Below are 20,487 nucleotides of genomic sequence, written 5' to 3'. Positions count from 1 at the left end.
AATCTATAACAAACGTCCAGAAATCTCCAAAACAGCAGAAACACTGAGTTCCTTTGAATCTAGACTTGATTTTGATTTTGGCATTTGATAAAATATCATGTTTATTGCTTGTTTCATAAGTGGTTGCTGTATGAAGTTTTTATGGTGTTAGGCACTTTGAACGGCCTTTTCGGTGAAATATGCCATGCTAATAAACTTGACTTGACTGGACATCCTAAGTCCATCATGAGTGCTGACGCCTGGCCAGCAGGAGGTAAGTAAAGCGGTCTAATCAGGTCAGCGGGATGGAGGCCTGTCACAGCTCATAGACATCAGACACCAGCAGCTCCGGCCTGGTCGGCTTCCTCTGTCACACAGCTATACGACTAATCAACCAATAAATCACGTCTTTTTAGATATTTTTTATTTTTGCTTCATGCGTTAATTGCGTCTTCCATATGAGATTGTTTATTAATTACCTCAAAGACTTGATTGCTCAGATGTATAAGGTTTTAGTGAAGACTAAAGTTCCTTAGACTTACAATTTAAATAGTGTAAGTCGGAGCTGCTGTGAAACAAGAAGTCACAGGGATTCCTACCCTTGTGGTGAAATGATGGCCCACCTCAAGAGTTTCATCCTCCAGGGTTTACGTTCCCAAGATTCTCAATGAACAACAAGCTTTGACACAAAGAAACACTAAAACAGCTGGAAACTAGTAGCCTACTGTTAAACTCTAGCCTGGTCATCGGCTTCCTACGCAATTCCACTCCAATCTCACTTTGGTGTTAAGGTCTGGGATTTCTCCCATTGATCTGGATTTCTCCTGTAGAATTTCGGCGAACAGAGGGAGAAGTTGTGAGTGAGTGTGTGGTGACTTTGATTTTCTGCACTGTTTCAGAATTGTAGTCTGCCTGTAGCAATGTCAGCGGAGGAAGCGTTTCTCAGCAGACGAGAGCCCAGGCCCCCCGGGGCAAAGCAAAGCGTAGAACAAAACACTGGTTTTATCAGGTTAGTTAAACCCTACAACACTTGAAAAACACAGCAAATCTTTGCCTCGGGCTCTTTAAAACAAAAAATAATGTTTAAATGTCTTCTTTTTGGTTTTAATTCAGGTGAAAGTTTGAAAAATTTCTACTGAAAAGCCAGATAATGTGTCAGACTGAGCGGAGTTTTCTCAGGCTGATGCTTGTTAAGTTATTGACAGCAAGCTAGCAACCAGAGCAGATAGCCCAACTAATTACTCAGCTAAATTCAGCTTACTGTGCTCATGTTCCGCTATGAAGACTATTAATAATATTAGCTGTTTTTATTCCATTATCTTAATTTAGTGTAATGATGGGTTATTTTGGACTTTGGCACTTTAATTTTGATTAATCAATGTGCTAATTTTCTTGTTTTTGTTCCTGAAAAAACAAGAACATTTCTGAAATTATCCTCAAAATTTCTGAGTTTTTGGCGGAAATTTACTCCTCATTTTTATTTCTATCTAAAATGGCCTTAATACACCATCATAGGGCTGTTCAGACAGAGGAATATTTCCCCTAAAAAACCTACAAAATGTCCAGAATGGCCATTGAATATTTTCTTTTCATCCCATTTTGTCCAGTCTTCTCTGATGGAGCTACTTTTATAATCTGAAATGCTTACAATTAAGCGCCTGTCCTTCCATGAGCGGCTCTAAAGGCTAACGTCAGCCTGAAATCGCTCGCCGTCACACAGAAGCAGTCTGCAGTTACAACAGAGCTGAAGTCGGGTGGCCGCTCATGTGATGACTCATCCCTCAAACATCATCATCATCGACCCCCCAGTCCCTCAGGCAGTGAGGGGTCAGCAACCTCTGCAGTGGCTCGTGCAGGAACTGAGTTGACGCCACGCTCTCTTTAGCTGCAATCAGACAGAACTGCTGCATTCCCCAGGATTCTGCTGCATTTGTGCATGACTCAGGCTCTGCTGCTAAAAACGGGACTCAGCTGTGGATGAAAGCTGACCCCAACTGACAGCTGGAGCCGATCTCCGTCTCCTGCTGAGTCCAGACAACCCCGGACAACGCTCATCACACGCTAAAGACGCTACATCCATGACCTTCGATTGTGTGTGTGTGTGGGTGGGTGTTTTTTAAAAAAAACGAGCTGCAGGTGCGCCACGGTAATAATTACGTTAGCAAGGTGTAGCTATCGGCGCTCAGATTTCCCGCGCTAATCCTGTGCGCTTGAACGTGACGTCTTTCATCCCATTAAACAGCCCACAGCTGGAGAGTTCACTCCTGCTGAAGATGATCATTCAGACAAATCTGCTGCTCTGGTGTGTGTGGAGAATAAAAAGCCTCCTGTCAGATTATGCAAATCAGAAAGTAAGCACACTTCCTCAACATTTTTTTCTTATTTTGTAACAAAAACTACATTTTCATAGGGGCGGCCAGACCAGGCCAGTAGAAATGTTAGGGGAGGGGGGCACAGAAAAACAAATCTTTAATTTCATACGTATAAAATTAAATAATTTCTTATTTTATATAGAAAGATTTACTATATATGTATTTATTTTGTATTTAATTACTTATTTGGTTTTATCTTTATGTCTTTACTGAAGACGATCGCTCTGTATGACTTTCTATCACGCGAACATGATCTGTTGGGGTGGACAGCATTTTTTAAGAGGGTGTTATGCCCCCTCTGCCCCACCCCTTGGAGGAGCCACTGCAAAGTCATGAAATGTTCTGATAAATCAGAAGGTTTCAGAGTTCTGTTCTGTTATCATTCTTTTTCTGTATAAATAATTTTAATGTCCACCGTTTTTATTTTCTTTGCTAGAGATTCACTTAAACATATCATTATGATCAACTCATTCTAATAGTGACAAGTTACATCATAATCATTCAGGCTAGTTTTGCTATTGAGCATTTCGAAATGTATTCATTTTGTAATTTACAAGTATCACAAATTTTACTTTAAATTATGCAACAAGAAGGTAAAATTTACATTTCTTATTCATTTTTGAGAGGCTTCACACTGATGAAAGGTTACAAAAACTAAAAAGTAGCTCACGCATTTCTTTAATGGGTCATAAAGTGAATGTTTAGGTTTATAGGTGAAAATATCACCTCCAGGTTTGCCGTTATTGTTTTGTCAACAATGTGCAGACGTGAACTTCAACTCCAGACCATGAATGAGGGCTGAAACAACTCAGTCAGAGGTGTTACTATCACACGGCAACATGTTGGTCAATGAGTGAGTCGTTTTTAAAGAGGAGACAACGTACAAACAAAGCTGAGCTCGGTGTAAACAGTTGGTGGCGTTTTTTTTTTAATGGAAAGTATCGTAAACTGAAAGTTCAATGTTTTCATCCGGAAAAGCGGAATCTGATCAGAAATGATCAGTGGTCACGCGATATGAGAAATCTAACCGTACGGCTGTTGCCAAGACGGTTTTGGCAGAGACGCAAATGTTGCACTAGGGCAAATATTAGGGCTTCGTTTTCCTTTCCACAACAGTTCAGTGTTCTCCTATCAACAGTTCTTGATGAGAAACTTGATAAATCTGAATACATTTCAAATTAATCACATTTTTCTTAGCTGTGCCACCCCAAACTGGCCTGGTCTGACCTATGAAAATATTCTGGTGACAATAATGAGGCCACAGCAAAGTACTTTATGAGGTGTAAGCAGACATTATTTGCGCCCCCAGGGGTTTTCAATGCACAGGCAGCTGTTAAATAAAGAAAATGCTTTTATTCCAGCGCCCCTTCTAACATGGCGCCCTTATGCCTCATGTGTTGCATACACACACTTTTAATGCCATTTGTGAATGTAGGTTGGTGTTATTGATCAGTGCAGACAGAGCAGTGGTTGGAGGGGGGAGAGACACAGGCGGCTTTGCAGTTGCAGCTCTGTGTGTTTGATGATGTGATGATGGGCACACACCTGCATTCACATGCAACCTCACTGGAACCCTCACCTTTCTTAAACTCCTCCAGCATGGCGTCCAGCTTCGTGTCGTGAAACACGAAGTGCACCGGGTGGTTGTAGAACTTGGTGATGGTCTTCAGGTTGGAGCAGTCGTCCGGATCCACGAACGCCAGGTCCTTGACGTACAGGATGTCCACGATGTTGGACCTCTCCTCGTCGTACACCGGGATGCGCGTGTAGCCGCTCTCCATGATCTCCGACATGGTGTTGAAGTCCAGCACGGCGTCCGCCTGGATCATGAAGCAGTTCGCCAGGGGCGTCATCACGTCCTCCACCGTTTTGGTCCGGAGCTCCAGTGCTCCCTGGATCATGTTCAGCTCCTCCTTGTCCAGGTCGTTGTAGGGCTCCGTCACCTTCAGCATCCCCACCAGCTTCTCTCGGTTGTACACTGTGCCGATCTCCTGGCCCAGCAGGTAGTCCAGCAGCTTGCTGACCGGGAAGGAGAGCGGGAATGTGAGGAGCATGAAGAACTTGGTGACCATGATGGTGTTGGCTCCCACGGCCAGCCCGTGGCGAGAGCACAGCGCCTGGGGGACGATCTCCCCGAAGATGACGATGCCAATGGTGGAGGCCACCACCGCACCCAGGCCGGAGCCGATCAGGTCATCCAGCAGGATGGTGAGGGTGGTGTTCACCAGCACGTTGCCCAGCAGGAGGGAACACAGCAGGTAGTTCCCCTTGCTCCGGATGGGCTCGATCTTCCGGGCGTACTTCTTCTCCTTGTCGGTGCCGCAGCTCTGGACGATACGCAGCTCCATGGGGTCCAGCGCCATGAGGCCGAGGTTCAAGCCGCTGAACATCCCGGACAGCACCAGCAGGCAGCAGATGAGGATGACCTGCAGCCACATGGGCAGCAGCGACTTCTTCTCCTCCACCACCAGCACCCTGCCGTCACTCTCCCCCAGCAGAACCCACCTGGTGCCATCCTCGCTCAGCGTGCACAAAGCGTACTCCTTCTGCGGCTCGCTTTTGCGCAGCGGCTTAACTTGCACGCTGAGCACCCCAGAGGTCCCCCGGTTGCTCACGTTCATGTAGCTCCCGACTATGATGTCCTTCGTGAAGTCGACACAAGTCCTATCCGGCGTGTCCATCATACCGCTGCCTCCCCTGGCCGCCGCGACCGCCTCCTCCTGCTCATCCTCCTCCTCGTCCCCGCCTCCTCCTCCGCCGCCGTCCGCTAGCTCCGTGAAGCGGATCTGCGTCCAGGCACCCGAGTGGAGCTGCACCCCGTAAAACCGGAGCTGCACGGTGCTCTCCTCGGTCACCTGGATGACACCGTCGTCATTGGTGCTGGACGGCTTGTCGCTTCGCTCGAGCCGCATGCCGAGGACCTGGCTCGCGCCGCTGACCCGGGCGGAACCAGCCGCCGCCGCAGTCTCTGTCCGGCCGCCGACCGCGCTCCACAGGCAGATAATGACGGTGAGAACGTAACCCTGCTGCCCGCTCCATTCTGTCGCCATGTTTGTTTCTCTGCTCGGAGACCTGGGAGCTGACGTCATTTACTCATGTCCGAGCGGCTCCGCCTCCCTCCGGCCCTCCATCTCTCTTCACACACACACACACACACACACACGCACGCACGCAAACGGCAACAGTGCCAACCGGACGACGACAGGTATGGCTGGTAAACAAACGTGCCACTCTTCCAACTGTATCCTTCACGTGACGCACAGTCAGGAGCGCGCGCTCTCTCTCCTCTCTCGGCTGGACTCCGGGCACTGCGGCACGCGGCAGGAGGGACGCTGTCTGTTGTGCTGCGGCCAGCGGTTTGTCACTCATTTGACGTGTGAGCCAGCTGCTGTTATGTAAAACTCACAGGGCATCTGTACCAACCTCCCTCCTCCCTCCTCCCGCCTCCAGCATCATCCCGCATCCCCCTGGCACCGAGCCCGGTCCGGGATGCTGGAAGCACCGACATAACCACCGCAGACACACACACCCCTCCACAGCAGGAGTCCCTCGTGTGCTTACACTATTAATTATGATTCTGTTACATAACCAGGCTGTCTCTCTGGAACAATGCGGATTTTATTTTATAACAAAGTAAAAAATAAAAAAAACCCAGCAAATCTGTAATTTATTTAAAATTTAAAAATCATTCGTCTCTATGTTAATACGCCCTCAGAGCCGTTTTGATAGTTGCTAGTTGTATTGTTTTTATTGTTAGTTAAATCCTAATATTAACTGATCAGCTATTACGTAATACAGTACATCCAACAATCCCTTATATTGACTTGAAGCGCCACCTGGTGGACGCAGCAATTATTAGATATCAGAGCTCGACATAAGTTGAAAGAGCGAGACAACTGAGGGTTAATAGTTCTGAATTGTATATGACTTAAGTCATAGAAATGTGTTTATATGACATATAAGCGGATTTCATCCATCCATTTTCTATACACCCTTGTCCCTAGTGAGGTCGGGAGGTGCTGGTGGCTACCTCCAGCTAACGTTCCGGGACAGAAACAGACAGGACAAACAACCATGCACACACACTCACACCTAGAATTTAGAGAGACCAATTAACCTGCAATCATGTTTTTAGATGGGAGGAACCCGGAGAGAACCCACGCACAGGGAGAACATGCAGACTCCGTGCAGAAGGACCTCGGGCCGGGAATCGAACCCAGAACCTTCTTGCTGCAAAGCGACAGCGCTACCAACTGCGCCACTGTGCAGCGGATTTCAGCGGTACTGAAATCAAATCTGTTGTGTGCACAAACTTGGCGAATCAAGTTGATTCTGATCAAGAAAATATCGATCAGAGTCATTAATAAGTGAATTTCATACATTTTGCAGGCACAACAGGAAAGGGGATATGTGAAAAAATAAAATAAAGTTCAATAAAAAAAATAATAATTTGGCATATTTAAACACAATAGGTTTTTATTGCAACATTTCAACATTGTTAACCTTGATCTAATGAAGCGATCATAAATTAAAATAAATTATTGCATGTTTATGACAGTTTCTAACTTGCAGAGTCAATACTTCAATGGCGTCTTGTTGTGTCTCCATTCTGCTTTTTATTTTTGGCTGCTATTAAAAACAGTTCAACACACAAAGATCAGTCAAGTGGTTTTATTAACAGATTGCACACCAAGAATATTAAAACTAGACATTTACATTACTTAAAAATATGAATAATCACTTATTCTCAGTCGGTGAATATGTGTTAAGGCAACGCTTTATGCAGACGGCTTCCTTGCTTGACATCATGGGGGAAAAAGTCAGCTAAGATGGGTACAATCCCCAAAAGACTTTAGGAGATGCATTTATCTTTTCAAACAATTCTATCCAAATGTGAACAGCTGGGAAAAATCTGATTTCTGAAAATAGTCTTTTCAGAAATCAGATGGATTCTCTCCAGAAGAACATGTTTTGGTACATAAAACCTAGTGTTTCTTCACAGAAACTGGGAAGAAAGGAGGTGTCAGCAGCATGTTGGGGAAGGATTTCCCTCTACAGGCTGGTGCATTGTACACAATACTGTAGGTGGTACCATAACATCTCATGACGTCAGTCAGGAGCTTTTAGCTTGGATGAAAGTGAGTATTTCAAACAAACACCGATCACAAGCACAGAAGGGCTTAAGAATGACAAAAAGCCATCACTAAGCCCTGATTTTATGGAAGAATATCCAAAAACATTTCACCTAATTCATAAGAAAATTCTACTTAATACTAATACTTAATTCTACTTAAATATTCAAATCTGAATTTGAATAAAAGTTTTTAAAAAATGTCTAATTTTTGTCGTTTTTGACAAACACAAAAACATTTGTAACTCAGAGGACGAGTTAAGTCTGATTCAAGGTCAAATAGTGACAACAAAAAAAAAAATCTTACAAATTCATTTGCAAAGAATTGGTTAATATCTAGTTCGACTGCATGGGATTCTGGGACTGAGGATTCCTCCCAGTGGAATCCACTGCTGTCTCTTATGGTAAAAGACCAGGAAGAGAGCTGGTTTCCAGGGTAATACTGGGGTTAGTACACATTTGTGACACTAGGCCACAAGTCAAGAAAAAAAAGCGACTCAGCATCTGTGGGAATCCTCGTTTTACTGCACAGATTCTGATTTCAGAAGAAACCGAGACATGAGATCACTTTCCCCTCACACACACCTTATTTTCTTTACCTCACATTCAAGATTGGTTTACTGTCTGGAAATGGTGGGTAGAAGGTATGAAGAGAAGGGGCGGAGCCAGAGAGTAACCTGCTATGACCACAGCTGCAGTTCACCTCCAAAACATCTGGTGGCAGCAGTGAAATATGATTAGAGAGTATAAATTTATGAATACATTCATAAATTTTTTCATCTCAAGAAAATACATTTTGTCTACAGTAAATTAATCTAATTTCCCTTTGGAATCAATACAGTATTTTTGAATTGCATTTGAATTGAATTTGGAAAATACTGATGATGTGCTCTGAACTCCGACGCCACTCAGTGGTTCGCCACTCCTGAGTGAGCAACGGGCAGTTTCTAGCCCCACCACTGGTGAAGAGGACAGGTCCTACTGTTATGCACATTAACTTTAAAAGTAGAACTCAACAAAGTTCAGCAAAGTGCTGAAAACACAACCAGGTGGTGAGAGGAAGCCGTTACTGGTGACATTGGATCACCCAAAACTGGCCTGTAGATGGCAGTATAGACTGCATGAGTTGTGTTCATGATCTAGCAAATCTTGCAGGAAATTGATCCAAAAATAAATATAATCTGAAAAAATTATCATTATTCATTAAAATGTAAATTTATCACACTTTAGTAAAAGCAATGCATACTTTGATAACTATGGAATCTCTGCTGGACTGCTTGAACTGACCTCTGTGGTTCAGTTCTGAATCATTTTGGGACAGTTTCAGTACACTGCATTCACAGTACTGCTTCTCATCCTCGCATTAATCAGCTTTACAATTAAGGCTCCAAACAATTAAGAACTAACACGCAGTGCACTGAGAGACGCTGAGGTTAAATCCAGTAGTCGTGAGGCAGCGAGGTGACCAAAATGTGAGATGTAATGTTTGCGTGTCCTCACTGCAGCCTCACGTCCCCTCTGCCGCACGGAGTCTGCAGCTGTTCATCCGCAGGAGGAATCACCTCCACGTTGTAGCTAACCTTCTTGGACTGGAGGACGCTGTAGCTGTTGTCAAAACACAGCACGTCTGCAAGGGACGAGGGATGCGGTTAGCAACAGCTAGCAGAGAATACAGACACATTTGTTACACACTGACCACTCAAAACTCTTTACACCAGAACCACATTCACCCATTCACACTTCCATACATACGCAGAGATACATAGATTTTGACCAATTTTCTTGACAAACATTCAGATAAACCTGAGGAAAACGAGCGGTTACTCACAGACTCCTGGCTCTGAGCAGGTGAGGCAGCTGTCTTCTGGGACCAGGTGAGCGTTGTACCGCTCGCTAGGAAGAACCTGCATCATCTCGGCTACCTTCTGACTCCTGCTGTCCTTGGTGCGGCGGTACACTCCAAACCCGATGTCTGCTCCATCGCTGGCAAACTGCCACCTAGCAGGGAACAGAACTGCGTCTTATTCTGCTGATGCATTTGATTTTTAAAACCCATTCCCTACATGTACTAAAACACAACTGACTGGTGTTACTGATACTGATATCTGTATTGATCCTGATATTGAAAAATATTCTAGATCTGGTATCAGTGACGAGGTGCCTGATCCATAAGGGCAGATCTATTCAGTCTGTTTCTATGCTTTGTACTCTGAGCGACCACTTTATTTTACATTATATTTAGAATTCCTTATTGCACTTTCTGAACCATTTGAAAGAAGGTTTGTTGCAGTTTAAGTTTTACATATTTGACCAAGGAAGTTAACCTGTTGTGTCCGTCAGTTTCTTAATTTATTTTCCTTTGGCTGTTCTACTCCTAATTGCTATGACTGAACAAATTAAATTTATTTACATACATGTTTGATCAAACTTGTGAAGCTACTGGTGTATTTACGTGTGCTGTATTGGTCTAGAGTTATCATATAAGTTTGTAATTCAGGACATTTATGTTTGTGTTTTTCTGGATCGGTAAAACTAAACTACAGATGTCTGTATTGGGATCGGAAGTGAAAAAAGTGGGTCAGAAATTATTTAAAGAGATAGTCATCTTTATGTATGTAAACTTCTAAACTTGGGGGGGGGAAGCTCTCATTATTGTGGGATTTCGCAAATAGAAATAATTTTAATAATCCGAACTGAGTCTAAAAGGGAAAACTTTTAGTCTCATTTAATTTTAGAGCTAGAAAAAAGAGACGGAGATGGGTGGAGACAGTGAAGCCGCAAGGACAGACGATACTGAAGCTCGAAAGTTTTAATTAAGAATACATAATGTAATGCAGTGTTAAGGGAAGGTTCTTTGCATCTGTCAAGTGTTGTATTTTTTCTCAAATAAACAAGAATCCATCAATAACTACAAAGTTCTTAATACACATGTTTCCCAAATTTTTGTTGACACCAAAAAGAGTTGTTTCTCTTAATGCGTGTTATTCCTCAGAGTGTTTCAGGCCAGATTTCTGCACCTGCTGTCATACCTGAGGAGGCTGCTGGGGGCAGCGACGTCGTACTCCAGCTGCAAGCTTGATCCGCGGCTGATGGTGACGCTGCTGTCGTACTGAACCTTCAGCGACTCCTGCACGTAGTAAGACTTGGGAACGTTCCCGCCGTAGTTGATCTAGAGGCGCAACAGATGAATCATTTCAGTCAGAACCTTCCAAAACAAACTGGATCTTGTTTAAGGGTTTCTCTTCTCACCATGGTTCTGCAGCGAGGGTCTCCGTCGGGGTCGGTCAGGGTTCCTCCGTACACCACAGGAAGCTGGTCCGGGTCGATGTGCTTGCGCAGCGCTTCCTGCCAGCTACCTGCAAACAGCCAAGCAATTTGGAGAACAAATCAATAAAACCACAAGAATGCAGGAAACAAATAATTTGGACATAATTTGTAACATATTCCAATTATTCTTTATTATTTGTAACATAATTGCAAATTATAAAGTTTTATTGCAACCTTATTCTCGTTTAATTATGACTTAACTCTTGTTTTATTGCAGCTATTCTCATATTGTTACGAGTTTATTCTGGTAATTTGACTTTAATCTCGCATTGTTATGACATTTTTCATCATTTTATTACAACTTTGATCCTGTATTATTATGACTTTATTGATATATTATTATAATTTGATGCTTGCATTATTATGATTCTATTCTTGTAACATTATGACTTTATTTTCGAAATAATAAAAAATTCTTAGCCTGATATTCCGTCATAGGTTTTCCCGTGTTTGAGTTATAGTCCTGTGATAATCTTCTAATCAGAGTCCAATGTCTTAAATAAAAGATTATTTATTTATCGCTATTATTATTATTTATTGCAGAATTGTTATTAATTCTGTAATAAAAAGCAGAAACCAATATAATTTAATACAAGGAACAAAAAAAAGTTAGCATTAAACAGTGCAATGTCAGAGACGTTATAGTTTGAAGAGATATGAAGGAGAGTCATCTTACTTCCTAAAACCACGATTTTCCGTCGCGTTTCCTCACACAGAAAGTGTTTGATCAGGTTGTAGGCCATGGGAAACATTTTAGGAGCTGCAGCAAAAATAATAAAATATAGAAACATTTCAACTTCAACTTGAAAACACAACTTGGACGACAGCGAGACCATGTTGCAAATCAGCTGAGATACCTTTAATGAGAAGCACCCTCTTTAGCCCCTCAGGGTAGTTGTCTTCATACATGGTGAGGATCTGCAGGAGATAAAGAGCAGCTTAGACACAGATTAAGGCTTTAAGACACAGCGAGTGAGGAATGTGAGAGCGAGCGACAAACCTCTCCGTAAGTCTCAATAGCGGGTTTCCAAATGTGCTTCAGTCCAAGTCCTTCGCAGTCATAAATCAGAGTGATGGACTCTATGTTCTTCCCCAGCTGAGACAGACAGAGAGGACATGTTAGAGAAAGAGACGAGGAGAGGAAATATGAGGGGAAGAGAATGGAAACAGAGGAAGGGAAAAAAGTTTGAACCTGGAAAGGAGGTGAATAAAATGGAGGAAAAAAAGTGAGTCTAGATCAGCCTCTCTCAACCTGCGGTCTCTAGGTGCCCCCTAGTGGTCCGCAATGTACTGCATTTAAACGACCGTTCTTTGCCGTGATGTGAGCTCAAAGTGCGACATGTACAGTTACCTTACCAAAGGATTGTGTTCAGCTTAAGACTGAATCACTCAAATGAAAAGCTGAAGATATTGGTAGAAAGAAAGCAACACCAGGACTATATAATCAGAGCAATTCATGTCTGCAGGAATATTTTCAGTTTCTCAGGGTGAGTTGCAGAACTTTTGTTTTTAGAATACCGTTATGATACATAGCATGCCACCGGCACGTACACCGGCACCTGGGTGTGATATGATGGTGACGAGGCAGTGAGCAGCGCTGCGCCCCACGCAGACTAACTGCATCTATAACACCATCCATCCATCCATCCATGACTCACTAGGCATTTGAGTTTACAAAATGCCTATGACACATTTACTGTCTGCATTTACTTATTTTGTAAATGCAGTCACATTTACAAAACAAGAATTGCAGTTCTCATTAGGATGAATGAAGAAGATCTCTTAAGTGCATTAAGAGATTAATATTTTCATTTCAGGTTGCATATATTAAAATGTTGTGGGGGCAATTTCAAGTTCTATGCTGTGACGTGAGCTCAAAGTCCGACACGTACATTTACAAAACATGTTTGTGAAAAACAGTTTCAGGAGAAGCAAACATTTTTGTGTTTCTCACAAAAAAGGAAGAGACAAGGGGAAGAGAAAAGAAACAGATAAAGGGAAAAACAAAGTTTGAAGGTGAAAAAATGTGGTAAAAAAGGAGGGAAAAGATGAGTCTAGGTTTAGACGTGAGAGGAGAGTTTGTCCCAGACCTTCTCAGACTGCCTCCGACACTCCCGCTGCAGCATCTCGATGTGTCTGATCTTCGTCTTCAGGAAGTCCTGTTTGGTGGCTGACAGCAGCAGGCCTTTGGGGTCCAGAGGGCCGATCACATCGTACCAGATGGGACTCCCCTCTCGGTCATAGCCGCACATCCCACCGGATACGTACTTCTCGATCACCTTGAGAAGGACAAGCGTGAACGTCATCAAACGACAAGGCAACGGAGTGGCGGACGTCACGTCTCAGACGCCTGAGAAGACGAGCGGAGGCGTCTTCTCAGGGTAAGTTACCTCTGGAGGCTTCCAGTCAGTTATGATGGTGTCCACTTTCATCTGCTTCCTGAACTCCACATGCTGTAAGAAGAGGAAAAGGAAGCAGAAGAAGAAATAAGAGTCTCACAAAAACCAGGAAGTAAAACTAACGACAAAAAACTTAAAGGAATTTGGTTTATTTTTAATCTTTTTAAAATCGTTTGTCTCTGTGCAAAGATGACAAATAAAGCTGAATTCTTTGAAAGTAAGATTTTTGTTCCTTATAATTACACCTTGAATTTATTTGAATTGTCTTATGTAATAAATCAACACAGGATGCATGCATTTTAATAATCTCAAAAGTGTGGTGTAAATGTTTATTTCTCTCTTTCAACTCTGATATCCCTAATTAAAATCCAGCACAACCAAATTCAGTTCAGAAATTCTTTCTTAATCCCAGAGAGTAATTAAATGTTATAGTACACAATTTTCTTCAAAGACTTATTGTAGATGATGGTGGCTGTGAAGTATCTCCTACAGCAGTCAGTATCACAGCATATCTGAGAAACCCTCTGACTGAAAACCCTTTGTTGTACAACAGTTTCATAGAGAGGACGGTCAGGGTTGTTGAGAGTTTTCTGGATTTTATGGACAATCCAGAAAAGTATGGCCAAAAACAAAAAACATTTAAGAAAATCCTGTTCAACTATTAATGCTATATATTATATAACCTCCTTGTGTAGTCTGTAGGTAAAAATGAATAAAGTCAAAAGCAACAGATGTTACAAGAATGTAACAACAGTGTAGAAAAAACAGACTTGAGCTGAGTCTGAGATGCAAAGCGGAGAGTTCAGAAAAATCTCACCTTCCTGATCATGTTCTCTGATTTCTGAAGACTGAAGTTACGAGCTGGGAAGAGAGAAACAGAAGAGAGAGCGTCCACGTGAAATTAGGAATGTTTTATTTCAGTCAGCGCAGAACGCATGCAGTTATTCTCCTCTGGTTCGGGAATTATGTCTGCTTCACACTGACACCAGTTTGAAGGAGATACTGGTGTCAGGAAATATTCCCTGATAATCCACGCTGATGACCTTTTTGAGAAGTATTGTTTGGTTTTATTTATTAACAGCAAGAAACAGAATTTATATGAACTGTTGGGAATGAATAATTTTATTTCATCTTCAGGGGAGAAGGAGAAAGCCCCCAAATTTGATAAAAGGAATAAAATAAAATTCAGGTGTTTTTGTAATATTGTTTGGTAAACAGGAGATTCTGGGTACAAATCCCAGCAGTGCCTCCAAATTGTGGAAATTATCTCCATTTAGGTTCTTAATGTAGGAGGTTCAAGAAGAGTCAGTGAGTTGAATTCATAAATTCCATTTATTAAGACCAAAATGCAGCGCTGGTCCATTGTCATGCTTTCCTTGTGGTCTAACACAGTAAAATGTCCCCTAACAACAGTTTCTGACTCCTTTTGGGCCTTTATCTAAGCTACGACCTAAAGAGGTCCATGCTGCTTATTTAGGAACTTTTCCAGTATTTTCAATAAACTTCTGAGGACCAATGTGCCATATGGGGCCAAAGCCTGACCGTATATGGTTGAGCACACATTTTAGGGATAAAGGTTAGGTTTAAAGGTATGGTGTAAATTAAATTTTGGTTAAGGTTTAAGTTAGGAATATACCGGTACTGGTGTGAGGAGAAGAGCAGTTACTCAAGTGAATAGAAGCCAGTATTAAGTCCTAAATATGGGTAAAAAACAAACATGCACCTCTTCTCTAGCTAGTGGACTAGTGGAGCCTGCTCCGATGGCAGATCTTATGCTAAAGTCCATTTCCTGCTGCATGCAGTTGAGTGAATGTGTGTCTGTATTCTTGTATTTGTATATTGTAAGGACCATGTTTCTACACATACGTTATGAGGACCTACTGCTCCATGAGGAAAAGAACTGTTTTGGAGTTAAGGGTTAGGTTTAGGACTAAGGTGTGAATTGAATTTAGGGTTAGCTATGGTCTGGTGACGGTTACGGGTCAGGGTTAGGCTATAGAAATGAATGGAAGTCAATACAAAGACCTTGTAAAGGTAGAGAGACATAACATGTGTTTGTGTATGAAAGTGCGTGGGCCAGTGATTTCAACCAATCACTGCTTTTTCCATATCCGCACACCGTCATTGGCCAATCTGTACACGCCCTCTAGGCAAAACTTGTGGCCCAGAATTGTTTTCAACACAGGCTCACTCTCTGCAGCAAAAATCATTTAAATGTATATTTGATGCCTATCACTTGAAGCAGAGCAATATATCTTTTTAATATCTGTGTTTTATGTTAAAGCTAGGATATCAGATAGCTTCCATTACTCATAGGCTCACTGCAAAACAAGCACAGGAGAAATGGCGTTAAATTAATCCAACATAAGGAATGTTTATTTACTGTCTAAATAAAACTAATATTTTTAGTTTTATTTAATGTGGAACAGTGTGACGGATTTGGAATGGATATTTTTGGGGACACAAAATTAAGCTTCTGGATGGTGAGAAGAGAATAACCTCACCTTTCAGGAACAGAGACGTTCACATTAGTTGCTGTCTCCAAAATGACAACAGTGAAATTAATGCAGAGGAGATTAGGTACTTTTCATTCTAAGTATTTTTTTTTCATATTTCGTGCATAGAAAAATGCATATACAGTGTCTTCTGAGCAGTGCCTTTGACACAGTTTCAAACTGTCAGCTTGTTTTTAAGCAAGCACAGAAACTGGTCAAAGTCAACAGGCAGTGCACACACACACACCTCTGGTCATCGATCTCAACCTACTTTGACTGTGGACCATTAACCAGACAGACCACAGCTTCTAGTCTAGAAGCTTCTGACAGAAACATAAAGTTGCAGTAGCAGAGCTACTGCAACATAATTTTATAGACTTACTGTTTCTATCAGAGGTTTGACTTTTTTTCAGGAAGAGAACAAGTGGAGCTGATTGAGAAAACAGATTTCCTTCAAATTACCACATGATGAACTCTTTGCTGCCAAAATACCAATAATGAGACATTCACCAAAAATACATATGCTGAATGTTGTAATCAGAAGTTTTCATTCAGTCATGATAGACCTGAATATCATTTTAATTCCGGGTTTTAAAAGATACATAGTTTCTAGAAGCTTCAGTCATTTTTGAAAAGAAGAATTAGATGAACAAGACTGCATTAGATTAAAATTTCTCTAACAGAAACACGTTCAAAATAAGATCCATATATCTTATTATATATGGATTAAATATAATAAGAAAATCAGAAATAAATTTCTGAAATGCTTGTCTAGTGTGAACCATGCAGACCTCTCAGGTTGTCAGAGACCTACTAACTGAACTAAACAAGATGAGGCAGCGTCTAGTTTCTATGCTCCTCAGCTCTGGAACAAACTCCCTGAAAACCTGCGATGTGCAGAAACTGTTGGGTCCTTTTAATCAGGGCTGAAAAGTTTTGTTTACACAAGTTTTTGAATAAAGAAAAAGACTAATGAACTGTTTGCCCAACTACAAAAAGTGCAAAACTATTTAGATACTCTACAAATGTAAAAAAAACAACAAAAAAAAACACAATTTGCCGTGATTAAAATCTCACGTTTAAAAGGTTGCTAAAAATAATGTATAAAACTAATGTATAATAATAAAATAACGACTCATTTTTGTTCATTTAATCCAATTGTTGCGTCACTCGCTGCAATCCAGGGGTACCGTATTGGGGGGGAAAATTAGGACAATTCCAAGGGCCCCTTATTTATTGATTTTTTTGTTCACAGAAATTAAAAAAAATGTGTCCCTGTCCATTACAAAATTAATCATATTGTGTTTTCTAAAATTGATTTTAGCAGTAAAAATCTAATGTTACCCCCCTCTCAGACCAAAAAGCACACGTCTATATTTGCCCTCAACATCCCCCTGGATCTGCCATCGGTTGGAAGCGGGAAATCGTCATAATTAATAGAAATATAGGCTTAAAAACGTCAGCCTGTATCTAAATAATCTAAGTAATGTTTTAGTGAACTAAGCTAGTGAAATAAATAATTTTCAATATGACTTCATGTAAGGCACAATGCAGAAATAGATACTTATGGATTGACAATCTTGTGTGAAAATACCAGTAAAAATATCACTGTCTGAAATATTCAAACACTGAATATTGGTGTGAAAAGGAAAAGAAGATTAACAATCTTCAACTCACAGGTGTACAGTAGATACTGCAGCCTCTAGCTCTGGTATTTTTCCCCCAGACCTCCAAAGAAATTGAATACGGTGTGACTTTTTTCCCCCCTTAATTTAACCAGGTAAACCCCGTTGAGATCTAGATCTCATTTTCAAAAGGGCAGAAACCTGCAATACACAGCAACCTGGTTACAAAATAAAACTAATTAATACATAGGAACAGGTTTGATTGTCGGCCTCTGCCTTTGTTTGGTTTGAGTCAGAGGAAACTGACCTCTCGTGTTTTCCTTTCAGACGGCGTGAGCTGCGTTACAAAGAGGTCAAACACAAGAAGCGGCGGATATGAGAGCGTACTACGATGACAACCGTTGGCATCAAAGAATACCCAAAATATTAAAGCTGATCCTTGAATCTATTTTTCGAACATGATTTTAGTGAAGCACCAATCATGTTTGCCTTGAAGCTGCTGCTTTTGGCCACTGAACAGTGCAGTAGTTCTGAATATTTTTGAGTGTCCCTCATACTGACCTTTGAGTGGCCAGTATGGCCAGAAAAGAACCAAATCTATGAAGCCTACATACCTCATGAGCCTGTGTTAATTTTTACTGTAAAACCTTCAACTGCTGAGCAACACTGGCAGCAATTTTATTCCAAAATGCTGCTGGAACTAGATAAATACATTTAATTAAAACTGTACTAACAGACTGAACTGCACCTTATTTTATGATCAATCAGTTCAACCAAAGAGCAACATAGGTTGACTTATCCTTGATCGGTTGCAAACGGAGACCAACAGGTCAAACTGTGTTCCCTAAATCTTCAATCAGTGTCCAGAAAGCACTAAACAGGTGAACCTGGAAGTCTGAGACTCACCTCGGAGCCACCGGAGGAGGTAGTGGTCATGCTGAGCTGGCAGGCTGGGGAGGACATCTTGAATCCTCTCCCGAAACTGAAAGCAAAGCCAAGGAGCAATTCTTTGTCACAAAGAGTTTAAGAGAAGGAAAAGCAGCTTAAGTAAACCTTAGTGGGCTGCTGGTGTAGCTCTGTCTGCAGAAACTAGGATAAACATGAACAAAACATGGCATGTAATCTCGCAGTGGGCATTTATTGTTTATTGTTTAGCAGTTATCACAAAACATTTCCCAGAAGAATTAAAAGTTTTATCGTCTCAATAAAATTCAATGAATCACATTAAATAAAAGACAAGACTGGCAGTATTATCAGAAATGTTATTTTTACTATTTTCTCCACTATTTATTCACAAGAGCATCGTTAAATAACAGCAAATTCAAAAATATGAGTAAATGCAGTAGCTATGCTTGGCTTAGTGATAAAAATCTCACCATCACTTTAAGGAAGTGGTGTCCTAAGGAAGCCTGTTTTAAATGGACATTTTTTTCAAAAACATTTGTATTTATGGTGCTGTGACTGCTGCTCCTACAGTCACAACCATACCAGTTACCTAAAGAAAACAGTCGTAAATTGATTTAATAATTTTAACCTTATCACAATAGTACCACAAAATATAGCAATTAAATTCTAAGTTCCCTTCACCCAAGCCTCATGCATTCATTTCTCATTTTAGTTGGGACATATATCTATATGTTTGGATGAATATGCATCAGAGTCACCAGGATCGTTTTTATTTTCTGTTTTTGCCACTTTTGTGTTTCAAACCATGAAACAAGATTTTTAATATCAGACAAACACAACATGAAAAGCAGCTTTTATTAGAGAGAAAAAAAAGCAACTCAAACCAGCTGCCACCTTCGGTAAGCATGGAATAACTGAATAAGCAAATGTTTTACTCATTAGTTTAGTTTCACTCACTGACTTCTATGGAACCTGTCCAGCAACATGAAGACGGTCTCAAATGCAACACATCATGCATCGATGCAGAGAAATTCCACTCAAGTCCACTTTTGAATAGCAAGAAAATAAAATAAAAAAATACCTAAATGAAAGTGTCGGAGTGGCCCAGTCAAAGTGTGGACTTCAATCCGAGGTAGATGCTGTAGTTTGACCTTAAACAGGCTGTTTGTGCTCTAAAACGCTCCAATATGTCTGAATTACAACAATTCTGCAAAAAAGACTGGATCAAAAATCCCCTCAGGGATGTAAATCGACTCTATTACTTCAAACAAACACTTGATGTTTGTGATACCAGTGGTGGCGCAGCAGGTTATTAGCTACGGTGGCTGATTAGTTTTCAAGCAGGACGGTTTGGAAAGCTTTTCCCCTCAAATGGAACCGTCATTTCAAAGCTGATTTTTGTATTTCCTCAAAAATCAGGAAATGCATGATGATGTTTCAGATCATCAGGTTATCCTTGTCTGATGATCCGAAAACATTTTATAGACTTTTTAACAGCCCTCCAGTCCATATTAGATCTCTGTTTGCAGCTACATGGTTACAATTTGCACAGTAAAAGTTGCTATTTCTGCTCATTTTTAAAAACAAAGTCATTATTTGTCTTGCTAAATTCATTTTTGCTTCACTAAAATTAAATGGACAAACCTAAATACACACATTTTCAAATCCAAGCTTATCTGCTTTTAGTTTTTGAGTTCAAATAAAAGCAAATGGTCATTATTGACCATTACAAAAACGTGAAGATGTTATTTAAAAGGAGCTATTAATGTAGTACATACACTCACAGATTAAAACCAAAAAGCTTTGGAGAACAAACAGCTCTGACCCATAAGGAGGAACTTTGATAAAGATTGTTCAGAAAAACAAATGTAGTTTCAAGAAACTACGTTTGGTTGTGGGTTTGTAAGTTTTAACACAGAGCTTTAGCACATAACAGTCAAAGTTTCCACATTGGAGAGTATCTGACGCTGGATCAGTGCAAACCAAAAGATATCAGCCTCACGTAAACCAAAGTTATTTACAATAAACCTCCCAGAATTTCCAGCAGACATTCCAGATTGGGGAATCGTCTCTGACCTCAGTGAGGGTCTTGGCCTGCTTGGGGCTCAGGTCTCCGACTCGTCCGCTCATGTCTCGGCTGAAGCGTCGCTCCGACGGCCCTGCTGCTGCCGTCTGTGAATGAGAGCTGCAGAAGGTAAAAACAGGTAGATGGGTGAAAATGCCACGCCTCCACTCACTTTCTCTCAGTTGTGC

At 41.2% G+C, this 20,487-nt stretch overlaps 2 protein-coding genes across 3 annotated transcripts in view; both read right to left on the bottom strand.

Annotated features, from left to right (window-relative positions):
- Positions 1–6,380, bottom strand: part of LOC114149958 (metal transporter CNNM4) — a 28,537-nt gene extending 22,157 nt beyond the window's left edge. For both annotated transcript variants that reach the window (XM_028026091.1, XM_028026093.1), the window contains exon 1: positions 3,931–6,380. In XM_028026091.1, coding sequence (XP_027881892.1) covers positions 3,931–5,440 — 1,510 coding nt within the window. In that variant the 5' untranslated portion in view covers positions 5,441–6,380. The remainder of the gene's footprint in view (positions 1–3,930) is intronic.
- A 627-nt stretch (positions 6,381–7,007) lies between these two features.
- Positions 7,008–20,487, bottom strand: sec14l7 (SEC14-like lipid binding 7). The gene is made up of 12 exons (XM_028026095.1): positions 20,311–20,487; positions 18,235–18,310; positions 14,026–14,069; positions 13,200–13,262; positions 12,900–13,088; positions 11,810–11,905; positions 11,667–11,727; positions 11,486–11,569; positions 10,732–10,838; positions 10,512–10,651; positions 9,311–9,480; positions 7,008–9,109 (listed from the first exon to the last, which is right to left on the bottom strand). The coding sequence occupies exons 1-12, from the start codon at positions 20,362–20,364 to the stop codon at positions 8,979–8,981; spliced, it is 1,215 nt and encodes a 404-aa protein (XP_027881896.1). The 5' UTR covers positions 20,365–20,487; the 3' UTR covers positions 7,008–8,978.

Source organism: Xiphophorus couchianus, chromosome 8 (genome assembly GCF_001444195.1).
Source record: "Xiphophorus couchianus chromosome 8, X_couchianus-1.0, whole genome shotgun sequence".
Lineage (NCBI taxonomy): Eukaryota > Metazoa > Chordata > Actinopteri > Cyprinodontiformes > Poeciliidae > Xiphophorus > Xiphophorus couchianus.
Note: the sequence above shows the minus strand (reverse complement) of the source record. Positions and strands in the feature narration are given on the sequence as shown.

Excerpts from the sequence above, each read along its gene's own strand:
- sec14l7 (XM_028026095.1), bottom strand. The coding sequence starts at position 20,364 with ATGAGCGGACGAGTCGGAGACCTGAGCCCCAAGCAGGCCAAGACCCTC. Across the intron at positions 13,263-14,025 it reads CAGAGAACATGATCAGGAAG|CATGTGGAGTTCAGGAAGCA; the intron begins GTGAGATTTTTC and ends CTCTTCTTACAG. Across the intron at positions 11,728-11,809 it reads CTATTGAGACTTACGGAGAG|ATCCTCACCATGTATGAAGA; the intron begins GTTTGTCGCTCG and ends TATCTCCTGCAG.